This window comes from Heterocephalus glaber, unplaced genomic scaffold, assembly GCF_053883595.1.
Source record: "Heterocephalus glaber isolate CG9 unplaced genomic scaffold, H.glaber_assembly_v1.0 deba00001509, whole genome shotgun sequence".
NCBI lineage: Eukaryota > Metazoa > Chordata > Mammalia > Rodentia > Bathyergidae > Heterocephalus > Heterocephalus glaber.
Window position 1 is genome coordinate 3704108 of NW_028258325.1, and position 25461 is coordinate 3729568.

General features: G+C 59.3%; 1 protein-coding gene across 2 annotated transcripts; it reads right to left on the reverse strand.

The window, feature by feature from the left end:
* Positions 1-644: 644 nt before the first annotated feature.
* Positions 645-25461, reverse strand: Man2b2 (mannosidase alpha class 2B member 2). 2 transcript variants are annotated; one of them, XM_004847322.3, is made up of 19 exons: positions 25301-25461; positions 24082-24228; positions 22684-22789; positions 19184-19356; positions 17937-18052; positions 16184-16361; positions 15082-15280; positions 13243-13433; positions 12161-12314; positions 10637-10770; positions 9865-10121; positions 6596-6787; positions 5971-6223; positions 5205-5315; positions 4909-5122; positions 3828-3965; positions 3233-3345; positions 2850-2967; positions 645-2405 (listed from the first exon to the last, which is right to left on the reverse strand). In XM_004847322.3, exons 1-19 carry the CDS (start codon positions 25430-25432, stop codon positions 2308-2310), a joined length of 3024 nt encoding a protein of 1007 aa, XP_004847379.2. In that variant the 5' UTR covers positions 25433-25461; the 3' UTR covers positions 645-2307. The 2 variants fall into 2 exon arrangements, 1 of the variants encoding a protein (XP_004847379.2); XR_015441257.1 differs by lacking the exons at positions 645-2405; positions 2850-2967; positions 4909-5122.

The following is a 25461-nucleotide window of genomic DNA, read 5'->3' on the forward strand; positions in this document are numbered from 1 at the left end:
GGTGTCACTTTGTAATTTAGGCTAGCCTTGAACTCACTATGCAGGCTGGACAAGAGCTTGTGACCATTCTCCTGCTTCAGCCTCCTGAGTGCTGGGATTACAGGCATGGGCCACCATGCCCAGATTATATCCATTTTTTTGTACTGGGGATCGAACTCAGGATCTTGTGCTTTCAAGGCAGGCAGTGGCACCACTGAGCTAAATCCCTGGCCCTGTCCATTTTTCAAAGTACATAATTCAGTGGTTTTCAGAGGATTCACAAGGTTATGACTCCTACCTCACTACCTGATTCCAAAATGGCCTCATCATCTCCAAAGAGAAGCCCATCCCACAGCCATCACTCCATTCTCTGCTCCTTGCAGCAGATCACATTTCCTCTGTCCCTGTAACTTGAATGTCTTGGCCATTGATGGCCTTGGTGCCTGGCTATCTTCAGGGTTCACCCATGTTGTAGCAGGTGACAGGATGCCCTTCCTCTTCATGGCTGAATAGTATTCCATTGTATGGATGTGCCACAACTGTAGCCATTCCTCTGTCCATGGACACTGTATTTCCACCTTCCACCTGTGATAATCCTGGTGTGCACATGGGTACAGGTGTTGTGTGGATGGATGTCTTCATTTCTCTGGAGCACCAAGAGACACTTTCACGGTTAGCATCATGCTTTTATTTAAGAGAACTTGCCATGCATATTTTCAATCAATTTAGGACATCGAGGCAGCCATGACGGCACAGCTGAAGACCCTCAGAAAAGAGGACTCCAGAGCTGTCGCAGAGCAAGTCCTTCTGTAGCTTAGTTGGAGAGTGGAGGACTGTAGTGGACGCCTCAGAGCTGCTGCATCAAGTGGCAAGAACGACGGGATGAGTGGGTTCAAAGCAAGGGAGGATTTAGAGGGGATTCATGGCAATGTCTTTACTGTAATAAAAAATCTAAAGGGCCGGGGATTTAGCTCAGTGGTTTGGCCCCCTGCCTCGCAAGCACAAAGTCCCGAGTTCAATCCCCGGTACAAAAAAAAAAAGAAGAAACAACTAAAAAATCTAAAACTTGAAGCATCACCTGTATTTTGTCATCACCAGGTGTACATGTGCATTTTTGATGAAATATGGTTGTTGTGGACAAAGTTCATTATTTCAAAACATCTAAGCTTTATAGATGCCCCGAGTTGACAACGTGCGATAAAAAGTAGAGCCAGTGAATTAGTGGAGTTGTACAGGTTGTTTTGTTACAGAAAAAATGCAGCCGGGACATGTTTTTCCACCACTCTGTGAGTCAGGATGTGCTTATTAGGCAGCAGCACAGGGTGGAAGGAAGCAGACGAGGGATAAGTGCAGATGTGTTCAGATTTCCTTTTTTGAAACAAGGTCTCACTTTTTTGAAAGAAGGTAGCACAGCTTGGCCTTGAACTTGTGCTGACCCTCCTGCCTCAGCCTCCTGAGTGCTGGGATTGTAGGTGTTCACCACCTGAGCCTGCCTCAGGTTTACTTTTTGTGCGGTATGTGCTGGGGACAGTGCCCAGGGCCTGGTGCATGCTAGGCAAGCACTCTACCACGGAGCCACACCCGAACCCTGCCTGCATCTCTTACAGCTATGCAGCGGGGACACACCTTCCTGCTAGCATGTGTGGGCACAGATGTCTTTTACAAAACGTTTGTCCCCAAGTTAAGTGTATTCTCACTCTCCACATCCTCACCTAGGGCTGGGATTTTGCATAGGTAAATATTCTCCATGTGCAGAAAGTGTGCTGCCCACCATTCAATCTTGGATACACAAAACCAGGTGTGGTGTGTGACACAGACTTCAGGACACATCCAACTGCGAACTGCTTGTGTCTCTGTGTGACTTTATTCTTTGTTTTTGCTTTCCCGGTGCACTTAAAAATTCAGGCTATGTTAAGAACCAAAAGAGAAACAAAAACCCAGGCTTGGTGGCACACACCTGTTATCCCTGCACCCTGGGAGGCTGACGCGGGAGAAGTCTGAATTTAAGGCCAACGCAGCGAGACCCTGTCTCAAAATAAAAAATAAAAAAGGGGTGGGGGATGCCGCTTAGTGTAAAGGCTCTGGGATCAAGCCCCACTATTGCAAGGAAAAAAGAAAAAACAGGAAGGATCATTCACGTGAGAAGAGCAGGAGAGGGGTGGCTTGCACATGGCGGGAAAGAATCTGGCAGCTGATGTCATTTTTACTTCAGAAACCACGAGACAGAAGCACTGACAGGACCGACTCTGCCATCCGCACTGGGATGCAGCCTGGCCTGCCCCACCTCCAGCTTTCCCATGGGTCTGCGCCAGGTCACCCACTAGACACTCAGTGCTGTCGGAAGTGGATGAAGAACGTGCGGATCTCCTTGGGGTAGACGGTGATGGTGGAGCCTCCAGGCGGCCTCGAGGGGGAGGTGGGGCGGCCTGGGGAGCACAGGGACTGTCCAGCAGGGCCCTCACACCACAGTGGCCGCCTGCAGGCTCCTCTGGCTCCTGGTGAGGACAGCCCCTTCTTCCCTCTATCCGTCCATCCATTTAACCATCCATTCATCCACCTATCCATCCATCCCTCCATCCCCAGGGACTGAGTGTCCACTCTATACCCAGCCCCACACTGTGAGCGGTGGACAAGGAGGAGATGCCCAGACACAAGGACGAGGGCCTTCCCAGGAGCAGACCAGCCTGGCAGAGACTGGGAGCCCGAGGCTGGCGGGAGTAATGGGTGTACGTGGTGCAGGAACGATTTCCAGCTTGGGGCTCTTGCCCAGGGCATGCAGTCTGTGTGTGTGCACACCTACAACCGCACATACACACGCCTGAACACACTCACTGGGAGAGCTGGGGGCACCAGGGCAGGGGTCCCCTAACCTGTCCGGGGGCCGGGATCTGTCCTCCAGCTCCAGCGCTCCATGGCGTGCACGTCCCAGGTCCCTGTGAGTGAGCGCTCCTCCACGGCCTCCACTGACCCAAGCCCCCGCAGAACGGCCTGCAGGGACAGGAGGGGCGGGTGGAGTCCCGGATCCCCTAAGAGCAGGGGCCAGAGCAGCAGGGGCGGGTGGCTGGGGCACACATGGGCCGTGCATCTGGCTGTAGGGAAGGAGTAGTCGCTTTCAAACTCGCCCAGAGGGCCTCTGGCTGAGGACCCTGGCAGCCGGGGTCCCAGATTCAAGGGTTGCCACCCCCAGACACAGCTTCTGGGCGGAGGCCTGATGCGATGGTGTGCAGGTGAGGAGGGCTTGTGGGCAGCTCACCTCCAGGCTCACAGTTGCAGGCTGGGACAGGACGGGGTCCTCCCCCGCCTCATACAGGTGGTGGAGACGCAGCAGGACCCGGCGCAGGTCTGCTTGGGCCCGCCCTCGGTGGCCTTTGGGGACAGAAGCGGCAGTGAGGACCCTGATCAAACAAGCTCAGTGCCCCGGTCTGTACCTGGCATTTGACTCTACCCATATCCTCAGTGTCCTTGAGAGGGAGGGGACACAGCTCCACTGAGCAGACAGAAGCCAGGGCTGAGGGACAGTCACCTGCCCAGGGCTGCACAGCTGTGTGCCCCAGGCAGAAGCCCCCACCTGGCTGTGCTGACTCCACAGCAGCCCCCTGGGCTTGGGAGGTTGGGGATCAAGTTGGCCTGGGAGGACCCCATCCGGGGACAGTGTGGCTGGGCCCGGGCAGGGCCCATCTGCCCAGTGGTGAGTGACCGTTCATCCCTGTCCCGTTGTCCCAAAGAGAGGATGGGTGGACTCACAGAGCCGTGACAACGCTAAGGCACACCCTGTCGTCTGCAATGGGCTGGGGGCTGGGGCCCAGGGAGGGAGGACAGGGCAAGGGGCCTGGTGTGGGTGGCCTCACCTGTCCGAAGACCCTGCATGTGCTCTTGGTGGCTCGAGCTATAGTTCCAGCCAGGGATGCTCAGGATCTGCAGGTGCAGGTTGGGGGGCAGCGTCACAGCTGCTTGCTGCCAGGTTGTGGGGGGCTTTGGGGCAGGTCCTATGAGGCAGAGGTCAGAGTGGGGTTCAGGCAGGGCCTCCTGCTGGTGTGCAGAGCTCCCTCACTGTGTCCTCTTCTGCCTGTCTCCCCACAGCCTGGGCCACAACCTGCCTGCCAGGAGAGCGGCTGTCTGTTCCGCCCTTTGCTGTTTGGGTCCTTGTCCCTCAGTGCTGCCCCCTCACGTCCCTGCTGGAGTCACGGAGCTTAGGGGCTGCCGCGCTCCACAGCGGGACACACACACACACACACACACACACACACACACACACACGGAGCTTGCACACACAGCAAGCTGCCTCTGAGCCTGCCTTGTTCGGGGCCGGGACATCAGCTCCTCCCTCATCTGGTTCCCACTCCCAGGCCCCTCAGTCCCACTCCATCCAGCTGCTCTGCCAGCAGAGCTGCCACGGCTCACAATTCCCCCCGCCACACAGACTGGCCAGGCCCCAGACGCTGGACCCAAGCAAGGCCAAGGTGAGTCCTTCCCTGGGACTGTTGCCCTTGAGACTGGAAAGTCCAAGTCTCAGTTCCTTTGGGTGCTATAGTTTGGATCTTTTTGTTTGTTTTTGAGACAAGGTCTCACTTTGTAGTTCAGATTGGGCTTGAATTCCTCCTGCCTCAGCCTCCCAGGGGCTGGAATTCCAGGTGTGCACCACCCTGCCCAGCTTGGTTTGTTTTTTGTCTGTATCTCAAAGACCAGGTGCTGAGGCTTAGTCACCAGCCTGGGGTGCTGCCATGGGGAGGGGGCGGGGCCAAGCAGGAGGAAGTCAGGCAACTGCATGGCTGTCAGTTTCCGCAGGCCTTGCAGATTAGACCATGGGCTAGAAGCACGCGGTGACAGCATGAACAGACTCAGGCAGAATCGGCCTGCTAAGCACCGGCCCTTCCTGCACTGCCCCCGCTCAGGTCCCGAGGGCATGTAGCATCCCCTGGCACTGCGCACCCCAGGCGGGAGACCCCTCTCTGGCCAGCTCCCTGAGCAGCACCACGGGCCTGTGCTGCAGTGCCAGGGCACTCTGCGGGCGCAGGGCGGCAGTGATTGCCCGGGGACCCAGCAGCAGCCAGAGCACGGGGTGCACGATGGAGGTGTCGTTCAGCGTGAGGTTGTAGTTCAGGTCCCAGGCCAGGTTGTTCCACAGGCGCCGATGGAGCATGACCTGTGGGCGAGCGACGGGGAGGCCACTGCCTCGGGGTGCTGAGTCACACCCAGGGGGGCCCAGGGGTGAGCCGGCTGCTTACCTCCACCTGCCCGCCGCCTTGGCTGGAGATGCCGTGTGCCCGCTCCGACAGCAGCACCAGCCTGCTCCTGCTGTCCTCGATGAAGGCCGACTGCACCATGGGGTAGTAGTTCTGCAGGCACAGGTGTCACCAGCGGGGTCACGGGGTCATGGTTTCCCCCCCAGGCTGACACATGGGGTGAGCCCCCCGCAGTGCTGCTTCCCAGCCCCAGGACATAGCTCTAGCTCTGTATTTGACCCACATCGCTGCATCTACCCTCAGAATGGATCTGACAAAGCATTTCCTTTACAAAAGCGGAAACCAAGGCACAAACCAAGGATTCTTGTCTGACAGCACCAGGACCCAGAGGCCAGTTGGACCCAGAGTCTGGACAGACACTTAGAAAAGGGGCTTTAAAAGAGCTCTCTGCTCCTAAGAGCCAATGTTAAAATGCAGGAAAGCCAGGCATGGTGGCTCACACCTGTAAATCCAGCACTCTGGGAGGCTGAGGCAGGGAGGTTCCAAGTTTGAGGCCAGCCTGGGTAACTTAGTGAGATCCCGTCTCAAAAGTTAGAAATAAAGGGCTAGGGATTTAGCTCAGTGGCACAGCACCCGCCTGGCAGGCTCCAGGTCCTGAATTTGATCCCTGGTACCAAAAAACAATTTAGAAATAAAGGGTGGAGGATGTAGCTCAGCATGATGGCCCTGGGTTCCATCCCTAGTATCACAAAAAGCAGGGTGACAGGAAAAGCACCCCAGGATTGCCACGCAGGCTGCATGGGCATACCCGGGCGATGGTGTTGTTCACATACTCCCGGTAGGGCCTCCGCTGCATCTGGTAGCCATTGTTGTCCGAGTAGAGGACCTGGCGGCTGTCGAGGTCGCTGCTGGTCCTCAGGATGGCCTCACGGTTCAGCTCCAGGGGCCCTACCCTGTACTCCTGCTCCACGCGGTAGCACAGCAGCTCCGCACCTCCGCCCTGGTACACGTGGGCCAGCCGGGAGTGGATGGCGTATGTGTAAGCCTGTGCCATGGCATCCCTGGAGGAGAAGAGGTGAGGGAGGTACAGCTGCAGGAGAGCCTAGGGCATCCCTGCCTGCTCTCATTCCTTCCTGTACTGGGGAGGGCAGGCAGCCAGGCAGCCTTTTGGGGCCATGAGGACAATGGCACAGCCCGGGACACTGAGCAACAACACAGCAGGAGGACCTGGGTCTCTGAGATGGCAGAGTTGCTGTGCCTGGCCTGGGCCTTCAGTTAAAGGGCAGGAACCCTTCTTGGTGATGACTAGCACAACCCACATAAGCACATGCGAAGCCTAGAGCAGTTTTCTTCTGCTTCCGCAAATTTTCCTCCAGTGACAGCTGGCCAGGAGCCAGGGCCACCGTGGGTGTGCGCCATGGGGCCTGGGGCACCTGTAGAAGTGCTGCCGGATCTCAGTCACCAGCTTTCCCGCCACAATCTCCAGCTCCACGGCTTCCCATGCGGGCACTGCCGCCTTACTGGGCGAGAATAGGTAGTTGTCGGAAATGGGGCCCTGCTTGGTGTCCCCGTTGGCGTGGTACTCCAGGAACTCCTGGGCCATGTGCACCGTCCGGTTGCTTTGTCTGCAGGGATGAGAAAGACGGGGGATGCAGCATTACTAAGGTCCTGGATAAGGTCTCGCTGGCACGGTTCCTGTGACCTGGGACAGGGTGACAACTGCTCTACTGGGGAGCCAGGGCTGAAGGGCCGCCCTGCGGGGAGCCCCAGAGTCACACAGCAACAGGACTGGGTGGAAGCCCACACAGGCCTTGGGCTCCATCGTGTCTCCGGGGTTTGCACAGCCACCCAGGGGAGGGGCAGGCGCCTCAGAGCCTTCTAGATGCAACAGTGGGGTTTTTCTTGGTATAGGGGATTTGAACCCAAGGCCTTCACACTGAGCTACATCCTTAGCCCTTGTTTTTTTTAATTTTTTATTTTGAGACAGAGTCTTGCTAAGTTGCTAGTGACCCAGGCTGGGCTGGAACTTGCAGTCCTCTTGCCTCGGCCTCCCAGAGTGCTGGGACTGCAGGCCTGTACCACCACACCAGGTCAGATGTGTAAAGGGCAGCTATGCATGTGGTGCAGGCAAGAGCACACGTGCATCTGGTATTTGTTTCTGGCTTGGCCTTACCGTGGCAGGAGGATGAGGAACTGGATGGCTCTGAACCCACTTGGGGGATTTCCTCGGGGTTGTGGCTGAGTGGGGAATAAAGAATGGTTTCCGGGCTGGGGATTTAGCTCAGTGGTTCCAGCACCTGCATCAAAAGCGCAAGGTCTGGAGTTCAATCCCCGGTACCAAAAAAAAAAAAAAAAAGGTTTCCATCTGCCTGGTACAAAAGGTCTCCAGGCTCTGCCTCTCCCCACCCCCAGAGTCCTTTCAAAATGCTGCCCAGGGCCACGGAGAGAGGGAAAGACAGCTCAGGAAGGAGAGAAAGGATTTTTCCACCATATATCTGACACGGGATTAGTGCCTAGAATACACAAGCAGCTCTTACAACTCAGCAGTAAGAAGAAAACTCAATTTAAAAATGGGCAAAAGGGCCGGGGATTTAGCTCAGTGGCACCTGCCTCGAAGGCTCAAGGTCCTGAGTTTGATCCCCAGTACCAAAAAATAAATAAAAATGGGCAAAAGATCTGCATGCACATTGCACCAAGGAGGATGCGCAGATGGCCCACAAGTACAGCATCATTGTTACTGAGGATCTGAAAACCCAAACACACCGAGACAGCGCTTCACACCACCTGCAGTAGCCACCCCGAAAAGTCAGAAAACAACAAGTGAAGCGGGGTTGAAGACACGGGCCCTGCGCTGTGGCAGGGACAGGAAACAGGTGGCTGCCGTGCGAATGGCTCATGGTTAAGCACAGTCATCACATGGCCCTGCAGTGCCACCGAGGTCCACACCTAGGCAAACGACAACATCCTTCCAAACAAAAGCTCGTAAAGGGATGCTCAGGTCAGCCTCGTTGCAGGTACCCAAGAGTGGGAACCAACCAGATGTCCATCAGCTAAACAAAACGAGATGCACCCGTGCCACGGAACAAGGCAGCTGCCGCCCCGCTGCCCCACGGCATCCCATGAGAACTCGAGGCTATGCGGAAGCAGCCAGGCCCAGCTGGACCACGCGTCCCAGCTCCTGTGCGGGTGACAGGCCAGACTGGCACATCCAGAGCTCCAAAGGAGGGCAGTGGCTGCCAGGTCCTTGGGGAGGGCGAAGAAGGGGACTGGCTGGTAGATTGCAGGAGGTTTCTTTTTGGGTTGATGAAAATGTTCTAACGTGGTTGGGGGTAGTGGTTGCACTAGTGAAGATGTGAAGGGACATTGAATCACACAATTTAAAGGGGTGAATTGTGTGCTATGTGAGTATCTTCAGCAAGCTGTTATGTTAAGAGTGCAGTACTCAACAGTGGATCCACCCGTGGATGAGCTCATGGCCAAATGTGCTTTAGGAGTCTGCTCGGAGCCAGCTGACCATGGACTGAACCCCAACCATGAGCCAAATGCACCTGTCTTCCTTAAACTGCGGGTGTTGGGTACTGTGCCTCAGTGACAGGAACGCGCCTAGGACACTACTACTGGCAAATACTAAGGTGAGGGTGTGCCCGGCACAGGGGAGGGTGAGTGCTGGCCCTGCAGGGCACTGGCAGAGCGGGCACTGGGCGTGGTGAAGGAGCAGAGGCAGACCCCCTTCCCCAGCCTGGGGGGCTCTGGACCTCCGGCCTTGCTCTACCCCCTCTGCACCTCTGTGCCACTCATACTCTGTCCACAGTCACCATTTCCATCTGCCCGTCCCAGGAAGGCTCAGTGGGACAGTGACTATGGACCTGGCTGGGCCCCACTCAGGAGCCCTGGTGCTCCGCGGGCAGAGATCTGCTGATAGCCCGGGCCTGAGCAACACAGGCTGATACTTCCTGGCACAGACGGCCCGCCCCTGCCCCTTCCTGTCCCCGCCCCATTTCCCAGCCCTCACTCTGCACTGCCACACGCTTCCCTCTGATGGGAGCCCACACAACAACAACTCGGTGCACTGCAGAGGCAGCGGGAGTTGGTGACAAACGCACTGGGCACGGCCTGAGGAAGGACAGGGCTGAATCCACACCAGCTGGTAGGCCTTTCCCAGGGCTCAGCCGCCCTCGGTGCTGTCTACAACAGCTGCAGAATGAATCCACGAATGAATGAATGGATTTATGGGTAGGAGGGGTGATGACTGGAGGGATGGAAGGATAGATGGGTAGGTGGATGGAGGGATGGATAGATAAGTGGGTGGATGGAGGCATAGGTGGATAGGTGTGCAGATGGATGGAGGGATGGACGCGGGTGGGTAAACAGGCAGACGAGTGGATGGACGCCTAAACAGGTAAGTGAGTAGAAACATGATTCTGCAGGTCCTTTCTGTCCTAAAGACATCGTGCTCCTGTGCTCCTCTGAGCTTGAAGAAGCGGACAACGTGAATGTATTTTCCCCAGGGTGAGCCCCTCGACACCCTGTCTACAGGCCGGCAGCTCAGGAACGAGATGCTGTGAGCAGCCTCTTCTGTGCCAGCCCAGGCTCACCCTCCTTGAACTGAAACCACAGGGCAGGAGGGGCTTTGCTCCCACCCGGTCCCTCCCTTGGGCGGGTGAGGCCCTGTGCCTCGGAGCCAGCGAGGGCTGCGCCTCACCTCTCCTGGACGCTGTGCAGCAGGTTGGTGTCTGGGTCCAGCAGCACCGTGTAGCAGTCGTTCGCCACGGGCACCAGGCGCCTGTGCTCCCTGCTGGCATGGCGCAGTCTTCGGCCAAACCGGACAGTGCTGGCCTCGGCAGCGGCTGCCTGGGTCCCCGTCGTGGGCCTGATGCTGTAGTGCCGGTAGCTGAGGCCCGGGATGGTGACCAGGATCAGCAGGTCATAGGCGGAGGGGACTTTGGTGGAGTTCTGGACCTGCAAGGCCAGCAGGACAGACAGAAGGTGGACTCGGAGCCTGGGCCAGCACGGGGTGCTCACCATCCGCACATGGCGGGGGAGCTCCGGAAGTCTCTGCTGGGCCCTGCGCTCGGTGGGGAACGGGTGTTAAGGGTTAAATCTGCTCCCCTCCCTCCTCTCACTCTGGACCATACACACTCCCCCGCCTCAGTCGGAGGGGATGGACACTCCCCTCTCCTGTGTCACCACTCCACACCATAACCATCTGTCTGCCCTCACTTCTGTCCAGGGACCCAGCATGAAGCCCAGGGCCAACTCTGGGTGTTCCGGAATGTTTGCTGAATGACCATCAGCCCAAGGGGGCGGGGTGACTCCTGCTTTCCCCACAGAGCTTGAGCTGCCGCGAGGCAGGGGAAGGAGGGGCTGGACCACCCAGCTGCGGATGTTTGCCTGGGCCTGCCCCACCCAGTGCCTCCATGACAGCACCCCGAAGGACCCCAAGGCCGTTCTGCACCAGGAACTCGCGTCCACACCTGTGCAGGCACCGCGTGGCCCAATTCGTCCGTGACGCTGACTCCAGGGAAGCTGACGGTCAGGCTGACGATGGTGGTGACTGTCCAGGCCAGGGGGTTGTAGACGGAGGCGAGGTGTCCTGCAGGCCTTGTGCCTACACACAGAACAGGCTTTCCCTGCTGGCCCGACCCACCGACACTTGTGGGTGACTCTCCGAAGGGGAAACCAAGGCAGGAGAGCCCTGGGAGCAGGCGAGGGGCAGGTAGACAGGTGGCGCTCATCTATGCACACAGGACATCTGCTCAGGGCAGGTCCTGAGGGGAGGTGGGAAGGGGACACCATGGTGTCCCTTGGACGCTGAGGTCCCCTGAGCCCCTCCCATCCACCAACTTTAGGGATAGGGAAACTGAGGCCAGAGAAGTTCCTTGCCTGGGCTGTCAGAGTCCAGGCACTGCTAGGGCAGTGCAGAGGCCAGAGGGGACATCAAGAAGTACGTGACAGGCTAGGTGCAGTGGCACACGCCTGTAATTTCAGTACTCTGGGAGGCTGAGGCAGGAGGACCCAAAGTTTGAGTCCTGCTGGGGAACCTAGTGAGACCCTGTCTCAAAATGAAAAATAAAAAGGGCTGGGGAAGGAGCTCAGTGCCAAGGCCCTGGATTCAATCTCTAGTGCCACACAGCAAAACAAGAAACAGTTCAGTGCAACCAGAGTGCAGGCTGAGGCGGGGCCTGGAACCTCGTACGCAGGGTGGCCTCACGCTCAGCAGGGAGACCAGCAGCCCCGCCATCCAGGGCTTTCCGGGCTGTGGCAGCCCTGGCCTCAGCAAACTGGCAGGGTGGTCACTACCCATGTGAACCCCCCCGGGGTTGGTCCACAGCTGCCCGGCGATGACCTGCACCCCAGCCAAGCTTGGGAGGGAGCCCCAGGCACCAGGCAGGGCAGCACAGGGTCACAGGTTCAAACCCCACTCTGCCCCTTCTGACCAAGGATGTGACCTAGGACAAAGGCCCTCTGAGTCTGCTTCTTGGGCTCTAAGACGAGGATACTAATAACTCTTGTCCTATGGAGATTTTTGGTTTTGGGTTTTTCTTCTTTTTTTTAAATTTTTTTTTTATTTTTGGTACCAGGGATTGAACTCTGGACCCTGTGCTTGCAAAGCAGGCGACAGAACTACTGAGCTAAATCCCTGGCCCTTTTCTTCATTTTTGGAGACGAGGTCTTACTATGTAATCCAGGCTGAACTCATTATGTATTCCAGGTTGGCCTCAAAGTCAAGGTGATCCTCCTGCCTCAGCCTTCCAAGTGCTGGGGTTATAGGTGTGTGCTATGGTAAATTAAATCCTCCACAAAGAGTATTTTGAGCTGAGTAAATACTCAGAATGTGGTCCCAGTCCCTCTGGCTCTAATTGTAACCTCAACCCTTCTTCAGTTTGGGGATGGGGACCCGGGGGCTGGGAGCTCTGGGGTCACTGCCAAGGTCATGCCCGGCAGGGGCGGTGAGCTTGAAATGTGAACGAGGCCTCCACCTCCTGCCGGGGGCTTACCTGAGCTGGACCTCAGGGCCGCATGCTGTGCCCTGTCTTCAGCGATGGAGGCCATCAGCTTGTGCACCCCCAGGCTCCCCACGGCCAGGTGCTGCACATACATGTCATTCACCTTGGGGGACTCAGTGCCGGTGATGGCATCATGGTGCTGGACCTGTGGCCCCCAGAGCCAGGGAAGAAGGGTCAGGACCTGAGCCCACGAGGAGGTGGGCATCCCATCCCTTTGCAGAACAGGAAACCGAGGCCAGAGAGGCTGAGGACCTTGCCCAGCCTCTCCTGACCTGTGGAAAGAAGCCCCATCCGGGGACCCTGGGAAGGATGCAGCCTCCCCTACGCGACCTCCTCCCTTGGGCGGCTCCAATCCATGCTCCGTACAGCTTGAGCTTTATCTCCTCTGCGCTGGAGCAGGGCCAGAATGTCTCACAGAGGGGAAACTGAGGCTAACAGGAAAGCCACTTTGGCCCACTGCTCTGATGGACTTTAATGACCACTTATCTCTGCCCCACACAAGGACAAGTCCTGATGGGATTTCCTTTCCATACCTGAAAATGGCATGTCTGGCCTGGCCACTTTTGGGTGGGGGTGGCTTTGGGGACCTCTTGGGTCTCCATTTCCCCGACTGTACACTGGGGGACAGGTGCAGAGGGGCGTTTAGGAGCAATGTATCACATGGCAGCCACTGTGGTGAATGGGACATGACTATTAACACACCCTGTTGCCTTCTGCCCTGGGAGGAGGGAGCTGCTCTACCCGAAAGGGAGGAAATCGGGGCTCAGAGAGAGAAGGCCACGCTCCTGAGCTCACAGGTGAGCCGAGAACTGGGCGCCTGCAGGAGTGCCAGACACTCCTGCCACCCTACTCTGTCCTTTATTCCTCTTGGGAAAATCAGGGGCAGACGAATAAAGCCATTGGCTGGATGCGACCAGACCTCTGCCCAGCTTCATCATGCAAGTCTTGTGACCTAAGGACCTCAGTCTTCTCATCTGAAAAGTGGGGTGTCAAAGCCCAGGGCAGGACAAGGTGGGGGTGCACAGCACAGGAGGCCCCTGCCCTGGCACTGTGGCCCACAAGTGTGACATTACCTCAGAGACGGCCCAGCGGAGCTGCTGCAGCTGCTGCAGGGCCCAGGCAGGGTCCAGAGTCCCGCGGGGTGCCGGCCACATGTAGCGTGTGAACATGGACTCCCCAGCATACAGCAAGGCACTGGTTTGCCGCGCCAGCCCCTTGAGGGCACTGCGGGATGTGTAGAAGCCCGTCCAGGCCTGCAGCTGTTCTAGGAGATGAGATGGTGAGCCTGAGACTCCTGCTCCAGGGGGCTCTGGGCCAGGCAGTCCTGGGACAGGCTCGCACAGCAGCAGGGACATCCTGGGGAGTGGATGGGACTGGTGGTGCGAGCTGAGACCCCATGTGGCTGCCGTCAGGATCCGGTACAAAGAGGAGAGCAGGGTCAGGATGAACTGGGGCTCAGCACCTGCTCAAGCTCAGGTTCTCGCTGTGTCGCCTCCCTGCCCGAGGCTGGCCTGTGTTTCTACTCCCTGTTCCCTCCCACAGGACCTGTGTAGGCCCCAAAGGGTGGCCACAGATTGTGGGGTCAGACAGATAGGGTCCCCACAGCTCCATGGCCAAACTGAGCAAGTGGTGGGGTGGGGATTCCAAACTGGGCAACTCCAGGCCCAAGGTCTAATTGCGGCATCCCTAGACCCACCTGGACACAGCCACGCCCACCTCAAGCCTCAGCGGCCACGCCCACAGACCAGCCACGCCCACAGACCAAACCTCCGACTGTAACCGCCCATAGACAAAAACCCACCCACCCAGCGTAACCATGCCCATACAATCCCCTCCCACGCTGACTGTAACCACGCCCATAGGCAAACCCTGCCTACCCTGACAGCAACTACGCGCACAGGACATATCCACTGGCACTCAAGTAACCACACCCACATGTGTCCTCCCACCGGCTATTAACCACGCCCACATCAGTGTGCCCACTCTCCCCACATGTAGCCACGCCCACCAACCCGAAGGTCCCGAGAGTCACAGTCCTGCTGACCATGGCCCAGCCGCACAGGCCCCAGTGAGCCCCACAGACAGGGAAGGAGATGGAAGGAAGGGGACCACCGCAGAGCCTCCCCACAGGGGTCTGCCCATCCACCCAGAACCCCTGCACTGACAAAGGATGTTCTACAGATGAGTCACTTGCCACAGCTGCCCACAGTGGCTCTCCAGCCCGTCACCCACAGGCGTGCATCTGGTCCCTGAGCTGTCCTGGCTCAGGGTGACCCAGCCAGCACCCCACCCACCCACCCTTCCCTGGCATCCCCGTCTGTGCCCACGCAGGGCAGGACGCAGGGCCCTCGGGGGCTGTGATGTGACAGCCCCAGGCAGGCCCGGAGTAGGGAGGAGGGCGGAGGAGCAAGAGGGCCAGGCCCATCGGCAGAGGTGCCCAGAGGTGGGCAGGCCCGGAGCGGGGGCTGATGCCCCGTGCCCTCGATGCCCACAGGGCGTGAGGCAGCTTTGAGAGCAGGGAGTGGGCCGCCACATCGGGGCTGGCACCAGGGCCCACGGGTGACATATCAATGCTCTGCGTGCTGGGCCCTTCCTCTGTCCTCTGCAGTGGGCTGAGCTTTTCCTGTTCCATTTAATGTCCACGACAACCCTCAGGACAGAGCCCAGGAAGGTCACCAGCGTGCCTCACACAGGGAAGGGCTCTCAGGCTGTGCTGTCTGCAGCCAGCCCAGTGCCAGGCCTGAGGACGCAGCCGAGGCAGGGGAGAGGAGGGCCCAACAATGACAAGCAGTGAGGCCTGGGACAGTGGGGGACCAGGGAGCCCCTGCCCCACCTCGGGGCCAAGAAGGCCCTGGGTGTGGGTGCAGAGGAGCGCTCAGGCGCTGTCTCACCACCCGATCCCGAGGCTGTACCTGAGGCATAGGGCAGGAAGTCGTGGTGGTCCCGGACTCCCCAGGTGGCGTTGAACTCGTGCAGGGCGCGGAAGTAGTCGCCCAGCGTGGCATACTCCACCATCACGCCGAGCTGGGCAGCGTGGCTGTTGATGTGGTCCAGCAGTGGGTCCATGTTGGCGAACTGCACCGAGGCGTTGAAGAACTGCTTGTCACACCCCTGCAGGGGGACATGGGCCAGCATGAGTCCCCACCCAGCCCCGCCAATAAGGGCTCCCCCAGCTGACACCCCTGGGCGTCTCTCAGGGCAAGGATGACTGCTCATCCATCTGCTAACTGTAATAATATGGTAACTGTTTGTTTGTTTGTTTTTGGTACCGAGGATCGAACTAAGGACCTTGTGCTTGCGAGGCAGGTGCGGTGCCACTGAGCTACATCCCCGGCCCCTGTTTTTTGAGACAAGGTCTTGCTATGTAGTCCATGTTGGCCTTGAACTCATGGTGTAGCCCATCCTGGCCTTGAACTTGCAGCGATCCTCCTGCCTCAGACCCCAAGGGCTGAGATCACAGGCGTGGACCTGCACACATGGTGACATAAGGATGATGACAGCCATGGCTCACACTTAATGACTTCGAGCACCTTCTCAGTCAGTCCTGAGTGGGAGGACAGGCTGCAGGGCCACCTGACATGGCCACCACACAAATCCCAATCCTTCTTAGCCACCCTAAGTGGCTGGCTGTGTGGCCTCAGGACGATTCCCTGACTTCTCTGAGCCTCAGTTCCCTCAGGTGCAAAACGGGACACAAGCCATGTTGGCCTCCTAGGGCCGGGGGTCAAACCACATGGACAAGCACATCCCGGAGAATAGTGCCAGGACCTGGGTGCTCAGCAGGGCTGGACATGACCCTCGATGACGTGCCTGGCACTGCCCACTGCCGGAGCTCTTTCTCCAGCCTAGGCGGCAGGTGTGGCACTGTTCTGTTTTACAGACAAGGAAACAGCATGCAGAGGGCACGAAGGGAGCCTGAGGCTGGCGGGCAAGGCTGGGGCTGGCAGGGGAGACAGAGGTGCCAGGGCCAGGTGAGTGCCCACGAGCTGGGGGTGCAGGGTGGAGACCGCTTACCCAGGGCCAGAGCACGTGGGGCGTCCGAAACCAGGTGGCCCGCTGCTTCACGTTGGCCACCAGGGCCTGGGCATAGAGGTCGATGTTGGCTGGGGTGACTGGCTCACTCATGTTGGGGTACACCCCATCTGGGGGTGGCTCTGGGAAGACGGCCACACCGTTCCAGTAGAAGCCGGACCTGCAGGGCAGGAGGTGGAGGGAGAAGGCAAGGGCTTGGCGCAGGAAGGCTTCAAACCTAGCACCCTGGCTTACCAGGGATCGCAGCACCCCACACCTAGGTTGTGTTAGGGGCCACCCGGAGCCAGCAGCCCCTGGTCCCTACCACGACGGCCCTGCTCCTGTGGGTCCCTGCTCGTCTCAGGAGCGAGCTGGCTGGGGCACTCACCTGAACAAAATTCAAGGGGCACCACAAATCTCAAAGGTCAAGATAAATAGTCCGTCTGTCCATCTGTTTCTCTGTCTGTGTATCATCTGCCTACCTACCTGCCTCTCCCGCCTCAGCTTCCCAGTTCCAGGACTACAGGCATGCATGTCACTCACTCGACAAATAATATTTTAATGCAATGTTTTTAAAAAGAACCAAAATAAACACAAAAATCAATGATCAACAAATCAAGAGTTCTAGACAAAGACAGGCTCAGTGCTAACAGATTCCCGCTTTGCTGCAGGACAAATGGCTCAAGACACCCTGGACCCCAAGAACAGGCCTCGGGGGTCTGAGTCCCTGCCCAGAGCCCTCGGCCCTGGGCCACTTCCTGCACGGCCACAGCGCACCCTGTCTCTCGGGGAAGAACTGCCTGGCAGGTGATCACGGGGATGGAAGGGAAATATTGTGTGGAGGGAGCTGGAGATAGTGGCCAGCACACAGCAGGCCTGACAAGGGGCAGGGCGGCTGAGTCCCTGCCTGGTGCCCCTCTCCGCCCACCCCCCGGCCCGCTCTTCTCCGAGCTGGATTTGAACCCAGAGCCAAGCGACTCCAGAGACCCCAGCCCAGTGTGGCCGGAAGTGAGGCTTTGGGACGACAGCTGGAACCAAACACTGGCTCCCTGCTCACCAGCCGCGGGACCCTGGGCGGGCTGCTGTGCCTCAGTTTCTCTTTCCGTAGGACAGGGTGCTCTGAGGGCCTCCTGGAGGGGCTGCCCCTGGGTTTTTGGGGTGACTCGGGAAGGCAAGCCAGGCACGGGCACTGGGGCTGCCTCTCCACTGTGTGGCCTGGGGTTCTGGCCACACACAGCAGCGTCCGCCCTGCCGCACTCCAGCCTTGCGGGGCACCAGGCCCAGGTCTCTCGCGCTGGCCCTGCCCGGGGCGGGAGAGCAGTGATAGGCACTTTGCTGGTTTCCTCACCCTGGGGATGGGGATGGCTGAGCGCCCCAGAGCCGGCCAGGGGGATGATCTTGGGAATGCCGGGTAAATCCTCATCCTTTAAATAACCCTATGTTGGGCCTCATGGGGTGGCGCACACCTGTAATCCCAGCACTTGGGAGCCCGAGGCAGGAGGATCGCAGGGAGTTCAAGGCCAGCCTGAGCTATGTAGGGAGACCCTGCCTCAAAACAAAACAAAAACAGAAACAATTACCCTACGTCGGGACAGGGTCTCACGGCAGGAAGCTATCTGGAGTGACCAGAGCTGGCGCCTCCATCCCCAGACCCCCATTTGCCAGCTGGGGGCCCTGCGCCAGTCACTAACAGGTTCTGGGCCCTGGCTCCTCGTGGACTGCATGGAGGGAGGCGGGGCCGCCGAGCAGAGTGCACCTGTTGGAGAAGGGCACGTGGGAGGGCGTGCAGTAGCTGAACTGGTCCATGACGTGGGTGAAGATCTCCCGCTGCGCAGCCAGGGATGGGGACCCGCGCCACACGAACTGCAGGCCCTGCAGACCCAGAGGGGGCAGAGTGAGGCTGGAGCCAGGCGGATGCCCGCCTGGGCTTCCCCTCCAGTCCACCACGCCCTGGCCTGCCCATCCTCCCCTCAGCCCTCTCCAGGGTTCAAGGACAAGACTTCTCTGCTGCTTCCTCCCTCAGCTCCCTCAGTGTCCCCAAAGCCACATGTAGTCATGGCACTGCTTCCCAGGGCTGCATGTTCACCCCACCCACTCCTCAGCCAGGCCTCTCTGCCAGGAAAGCTCACTGTGCTTGAATGCTCCTCTGCACGGGGAGCTCATCACCTCTCACCAAATCTGCCATCTATTTTTGAACAGTTGTGATGGGTAGAACGTGCTTGGGGTTACTGTTATGTCCTGGCCGGGGAGACCTTGCACTAGTCCTTAATCCCTTGGACTTGCTTTTGGCATGAAAAATGGGAAGAGCCACACCCAGCGCCCGGAGGGCCATCTGCAGGTGAAATGAGCCAGACGGGAAGTGTGCTGCGTTCACAGGTGCTCCAAGCCACTGCCTGGTCACTCCGGGCCATCCCACTGCTGCCCTCTAATGGGCCTGGAAAGGGACACTTTAGGCTTTGGGCTTCAGTCTCCCACTCTGCGAAGTGGGTAGAATTCTAATTCTGGGGCTGAGGATTTAGCTCAGTCGTCCCAGCACCTGCCTTGCAAGCTCAAGGCCTGAGTTTGATCCCTGGTACCAAAAAAAAAAGAATTCTAATTCTGCCTCGTTTATGGAAAAGACCCCCATTCCTGAGGCTGTGACTGGCTTTGCTAGCTGGGTCTTCACAGAGGTGAGCGAGCCAGCAGGAGGCCACTAAGACGGTCCTCCTGCAGAGGGGCTGGCGCCCTTATGATGGGGAGCGACTCAGAGGGAGCGGTCACCTAAGTGACCGCCTCGCTGCCGCCTTCGGAAGGAGCAGGACATGGCCTCGGAGCGTGGGACGCTCGGCGTCTGTTGTCCCAGGCGTGGACTCCACTATGCTGCCCCTGCAAATGGAGCCCACTTTCGGGGCCGCTTGGGGTTCGCGGAGACAGGGGGCGGGAGGCTGGGCCTCGAGAGCCATGCTGTCCTCCCACCCGACGGCACCCAGGCGGGGAGGGGAGGAGCGGCCAGTGCCCACGCACCTGGGCCTCCTGCATGGCGTCCTTGAGGTCGTAGTCAACGCGGGAGGTGAGATGGGCGTCGAAGCCCGCCAGGGCGAACAGCGTGGGCGTTGTGGCAGAGGCACCGAATGGGTCCACGTGCCAAGAGAAGCGTGGCCGGACCCCGAACGTCTCGTAGAGGAACCCGTGTCCTTCTGCAGAGACAGTGGGGCTGGCTGGTGCCGGAAGGTGGCCCTCGCCCTTGCCCACGCGCCACCTGCCCCAGTGGGCCGGATGGGGTGCCCTCCCGGCCCAGTAGGTCACACAGGCTGGCAGACCTGAGGGGTCCAAGTTTTCTGAAACAGGATCTCGCCATGTAGTTCAGGCTGGCCTTGAACTCAAAGTGCTCCTCCTGCCTCAGCCTCCTGAGGATTACAGGACTGTACCACCATGCCCTCAACTTTTAACTTAGTGTGGTAAAGCACTCATAGCAGGCAATTTACCATGGGTTCTGGCACTGTCCTAGGGGTCCATCCGGGCTGGGGCAGGAGCAGAGGACAGGGTCTGGGTGTGCCTGGACAGAGCTCGGCTCTGACAGCCCCAGTGGGGTTTGGGCCTGGGATCCAGGGTGTGGTGCTTCAAGGACACCTACGAATTACTGCTTCTCCCTGGCAGGTGAGGCCGAGTTGGGGACTCATTCCTAACAAGCACAGGTGTATAGCAGTGTCCACCTCTAAGACTGGCCAGTGGGGTCACGCTCACCTTCTCTCATGGCTCACTCCTCTGGGGACACCAGCTGTCCTTGTCACAGGGAGAGGCCTGAGGCCTCCAGACAGCAGCCAGCAAGGAACCAGGGCTCCTTGTGCACAAGCTAGGAAGTGGACCCAGGGCCCCACTTGCCACCCAGGCAGCCACTTCCTGTCACCTGGAGCCAGGACGCCCTGAGCAAGCCCCACCTGAATGTGCACCCACAGACTCCAAAGGTCTCATGGCTTTGCTGTTGGAAGCTATTAGGTTTGGGGAGGTTGCTATGCAACAACAGATCACTCGTATACAGCACTCTGCACAGGGTCACCCGGTGCCTGGTGTCCACTCACTCCCTGGGCACCACCACATGAGCCAGGCATTGTGTTCACTGAGTAGAGGTCCCTTGGCCCTGCCCTCAATGCTGTCCTCTTAACTCTGAAAGCTGCATCTGGAGAGCGGAGAGTGGACACGCAGAGAACTTGGGCCCCACTGCCTTTCGCTAATGGATCCCAAGGCCTGCGACACCACTGCCTGATCCATGAACTGCTTTTGCACAAACAACCTCTACGATTTTAATGTGCCCAAGTTTAGTCTTTTAATAGCATGGCCTGTGGACATAGCCAATAACACGTGGATTAAGCCTGCTGGGCATCAGGAAAAAATTTCCCATCTTAAGTAAAAGGAGAGTCAGGAAGAAAGCTTCTTTGCCCCTTTGTACTGCCCAGGATGCAAACATATGGCACTGTGATGCCTGGAGTCCTGGTAGCCATCTTGTGCCCAGGAGGGTAAGGGCATGAGAATCACAGACATCAAGGAGCTGTCTGACCAATCCCCAAACCATCCTCCAAACTACTCCTGTTTTAGTAGGAAAACAGTAAATATGCTCGACTCCAATCGCTGATCCACATGGCAGATGAAGCCATGTGACTAACTCCTGGCCAACAGGATATGTCCAGAAACCATGGACTACACCTCCCAGTCTCCTCTGCAGCAGATGAAGCCATGTGATTAACACCCAACCAATAGGATATGTCCACAAGTGGTGGACTACATTTCCCAGCTTGCTCTGCTGGAAAGCCCCAGTAGAGGCCATGGGAAGCTGGAGACTAAATTCTGGCCAATAGAAACAGGAGCAGAAGAGATTGGGTCCCCTTCTCAAGAAGGACACCTGCCCTCTCTCCACTCTGGACCTGCCAGAGTGACAACTCAGAGGGCGAGGCAGCTTTGCTGTGTGACAGAGCAACAAGCTGGAAGCAGCCCAGACTGGGGATCACCCCAGACTGGGGATCACCCCTGGGGCACAGCCGCTTCGGGCTCCTGCGGGAGGAATGGATCCCCCTAGCTGGAGCTACAGCCTTCTGGGCTTGGCCACAGCAGCGGAACCAGTGCCTAACTTGAGGTGACCGAGTGAAGAGGTCCTTGCCGTGGGCAAGGGAAGGGGCGAGGGGCGGGAGACAGGGACATTAAGCATGTAGCTGCGCCTGAGCTACAGGGCCCCGCTCCCCTCCTCAGCATGCTCCGGAGACTACTGCAGAGGTCTGAGGCAGGTCAGAGGGCCCTGGCAGGGCAGGCGGGCGTGGGGATGGGCAGACTTGGGTTTCAGAACAGGGGGGCAGTGGCCACGGGGACAGTGCAAGGAGTCCCCTTCGCCCCTGCCTGGACCTCTCCCTCTCTTCATGCTGGCGGCAGGTGGCCAGCCTCAGGCCGGCTCAGGACGGGGACAAGGACGGGGACTCCCGCTGCTCTCCCAGGACTCTGGGAAGCTGCCTGCAGGGCAGGGGACAAAAGCTCCTGTCCCAGTGGCCCTGTCCACAGCCCGCTTCTAATCATGGAGGTGCCAGGAACGGACCCATCCCCAGCTAGAAATAGCACATCCGAATGAAGCTGGGCATTGGTGCCCAGGGGGCAAGATGGGGCGGGAAGGAGGGATGGGCCAGGGCGTCCTTGGCGGAGGAGACACAGAACCCGGCCCAGTGGCCCTCAGACCCCTGGGGCGAGAGCAGGTTCCTAGAGCAGCATCCTCCGAGGTGGGGACCAGAGGAGATGCCCAGGACAGAACAAGGCCAGGGGAGTGGGTGCGGCAGCAGTGGGGACAGGAGGCTGGGCACAGGGCGACTTCCTCTCCAGCTGCTTCCTGCCCGCCTGCCTCTGTTGATTGGGCCTCAGGCCCAGCCCCGGGACGTGCGGGACGCCAGCGCTGTCTGCAGAAGCCACACAGGGGGCTGTGTCTACACTGCCTTCCAGCCCACACAGAGAGCCCGGGGTGCCTGAGCCCAGACCTGAGGCCGAGGGGCGGGGAGACCCCTGGACCACAGGGTGGGAGAGGGGCTGGCGCCAGCCTAGGCCACGCCCAAGGGAGCCCTGGGCCTGTGCCAAGCGGAGTGAACGTGCACTGTGGAGCGTCTGTCACCAGGCCTGGATTCAAGTCCTGCTTGTCAGCCCTTGAGAGTCACTTTGTTTCTGTGGGTCTCAGTTTCTACAGCTGTAGAATGGGACTGAGTCACCGCGCCTCAGCCTGCAAGGCTGGGGCTAGGCGGTGGCGGTGGTAACATTTCCTGAGTGTTTACGAGGGAACGACACATTCTACTAAAAGTTCTTTATTTGAACTGGCTCAGTGTAATCCTCCAGATGACCTCTGAGGTAGGTATCATTGTGAGGAAACTGAGGCACAGCGAGGCTCACAGGGATGGGATCCTGAGCGTCCACTCACCTCCCTCACCCAGGCACAGGCATGGCCCCCGAGATCCCCACTCCTGGCCCACTGCAGGCCCCAGGGGCCAGGCAGGGTGGCAAACCTGTGAGCTGTAGGATCTGGTCGTCAAGGTGGGTCACAGCCTCGTCGTGCATGACCTGGCCTCCGAGCACGAACTCCAGGCGGCCCTGGTCCAGGAGCCGTCGGACCTCGGTGAGGGTGGCAGAGAGAAGGCGGCCAGGTTACGTGACCCGCCTGGGGCTGCAGCCCCCACGAGCCTCCAGCCTGGCTTACTCCACAAGCAGGGCAGACTGTCAACATTGCCACCAGCCCAAAAATGCTGGGCCCACGCTGGTACTGGGGATACCTGCATTTACGATTCTGAAATGATTTCAAATTTACCAGGAAGTTGCAGGACTAGAGCTGCCGTCTGTCCCTGCCCTAGATCCACATACTGTGAGCTTTCCTCATGTTTACCTTCAGACCCCATCTGTACACTTGTGATGCTTTTCTAAGCCAGGTGAAGTAAGTTAGCGACACATAAGCCTTTTGCCGTGAACACCTCTGTGCTGGAGAATCACAGCCACAAAAGGCTCAGTCAGGAACTTAACCCAGGCTCCAGGCCTGCCTGACCCTCGGGCTTCACATGCACTTCCCCAGCTGTTCCTCTCCCTGGTACAAGCTCCACCTTGGGCCCAGAATCCGCATTTCTGCTTTGCGTCCTTTGATCAGAGAGAGCTCAATTTGGGTTTGTCTCAGCATTAGCTGACAAGTACTCCTGAATAACCCGTGCCTCCCTCGGGAGGGGACAAACCACCAAACCACCGGCAGGGTGTGGACCACCAGCCAACATCCCCGGAGAGGCACAGGGCTCAGACCCTTGTCACTCATAAGCTCTCTGCCCTCTCTGCCCCCGGCCTGGCTCTGTGAGCTTCGCATCAATCCCCACAGCCCGGCACTGGGCAGGGGACCATGGCCCTTCGGTTCTGACTCTGTCCCCTCCCTGGTGGGACCTGCACTCTGCCGCTGCCTTAGCTTTGCCACCTTGAGGAAGTCACTCAACCTCTCCAAATTTCATGTTCAGAAAGACTGCACGCTGGGGAGGAAACGGGTCCCGAGCTTTCCTGGCTCCAGGTGTTTATGGCTTCGATCTCAGCGGTGTGACTTCTCCCTCTTTGACAGAAGTGGAGCCCTTGGCTCACAGGCGCAGCCTTGGTAACAGAGGCGGGACGAGGGACTCCACACCATGGAGAGCTGCTGGGCTCCTGAACCATCTGCCTACGACCTCACCAAGGCCACCAGGCCCTGTGCCCGGGGCCCAGGTGGGCAATGCAGAGGGGGACAGGGCCTCCTGGCAGAGGACGGCGTCACCACCCCGGCGGCTGTGGTGCTGGTCACACACACATCGCACAAGCCTGGGGGTCTGGCTGGAGGGTTAAGCTGGCGCAGCCTGGCGATGGCCGGACCCGTGTGTCCCCGGCCTGTGCCCAGGGACCCATACCTGCTGTTTCTGCTGCTCCGAGGCGACGCGGTCCCACCACAGCCGGAAGAACTCCTGTTCTACCACGATGAACCGCCGCTGCTGGCCGAGCGCCAGCTCTTTCACCACAGTCGTGTAGACGTTGGCCGCATAGGCCCGCATGCTCTCCTGGGGAGGGGACAGGGCACACCAGTGCTGGAGGGCGCCCGCCCGGGGAACAGGAGGCCCAGAGATCCGGGGTCCCCCCCCCCCCGGCTGCCCTCAGGGTGCACTGAGTGGGGCCTATCTCCTGCTGTCCTACCAGTTGGCGGCCCTCAGATGAGCTTGCTGTGACACCTGCGGGCCAGGGGGTGCCGACCTTCGAGGTCAGGGGCTGCGTGGGAGGGGTTCAAAAGCTGGTCCCACCCACGGGTCCTATGGGCAGCACAGGAAGTCCCAGGGCAGAGGGGTGCGGCTGGCGACCCCTGCGGGGCGCATTCTGGCGGAAACAAAGGGCGACGAGGCGGTGGCCTGGGTGGTCCCTGAGGGCCTGCCACTGTCCCCTCGCTCCATCCCTGCTGGGCTCACAGGCCCCGGCTTCCCGCCCTGCAGCCTGGGGAGAGCACTGGTGACGGAGTGGAAAGAGCAGGAGCGAGGGCCTGGGCCCAGCGACCGCAGGTAGGGCACAGACCTTTTTCCGGGAGCTGTGAGTGGCGGGCACAGCACACTCCCTTAGTGTTCGGGGGTCTCCACGCAGGTGGGGCTCCCCACAGCCTGCCAGAGCACCCAGGACGGACTCAACACTCGGCACCAAGTCCTCTGCCTGGCCCTTTCTTTAACATACTACCTAGCCGGGTCTGGTGGGCACGCCAGTAATCAGCACTCGGGAGGCTGAGGCAGGAGGATCCCTGAAATTTTGAGCCCCGGCTGGGCTGAGTCCCACTTCGACCACTTCCAGGCCACCCAGGCGCCCTGGGTACAGCTGGGTAGGGCGTCCTGATGGGGAAACTGAGGCTCGGGGAGCAAAGCCCCTCGCCAAGGTCTTGGGTAGAATCACGAGCTGACCCAAAACATGTCCTAGGGAGGGGAGGCGGGGACTCCCGTCACCCGCTGCCACCTTGGGAACTGGGTTCCCCCGTCAGCCCCACAGGGGGCCCCACCCCATCCAGCCCGCGCACTGTCCTGCGGCCGGGGGTAGAACGAGGTTCGGAGACTGGAGGGTCCCCCACTCGGCACCGCGGGGCCGGAGCCCGGCGCCCACCTGCACGGTGTAGACCCAGCCCACGTCCATGTGGCTGTGCGGCACCACAAAGGCCCGGATGGGGCCCGCGGCCCGGGACCCCCGCAAGAGCAGGGGCCCGAGAAGCAGCGGCAGCCTGCGCAAAAGGCCCATGCTCGACTCGACTTCCGGGTGTGGCCCCG

Excerpts from the sequence above, each read along its gene's own strand:
- Man2b2 (XM_004847322.3), bottom strand. The coding sequence starts at position 25,432 with ATGGGCCTTTTGCGCAGGCTGCCGCTGCTTCTCGGGCCCCTGCTCTTG. Across the intron at positions 6,788-9,864 it reads CTGCACAGCGTCCAGGAGAG|ACAAAGCAACCGGACGGTGC; the intron begins GTGAGGCGCAGC and ends TCATCCCTGCAG. Across the intron at positions 3,966-4,908 it reads AGAGGGGTCTCCCGCCTGGG|GACCTGCCCCAAAGCCCCCC; the intron begins GTGCGCAGTGCC and ends TCTGCCTCATAG.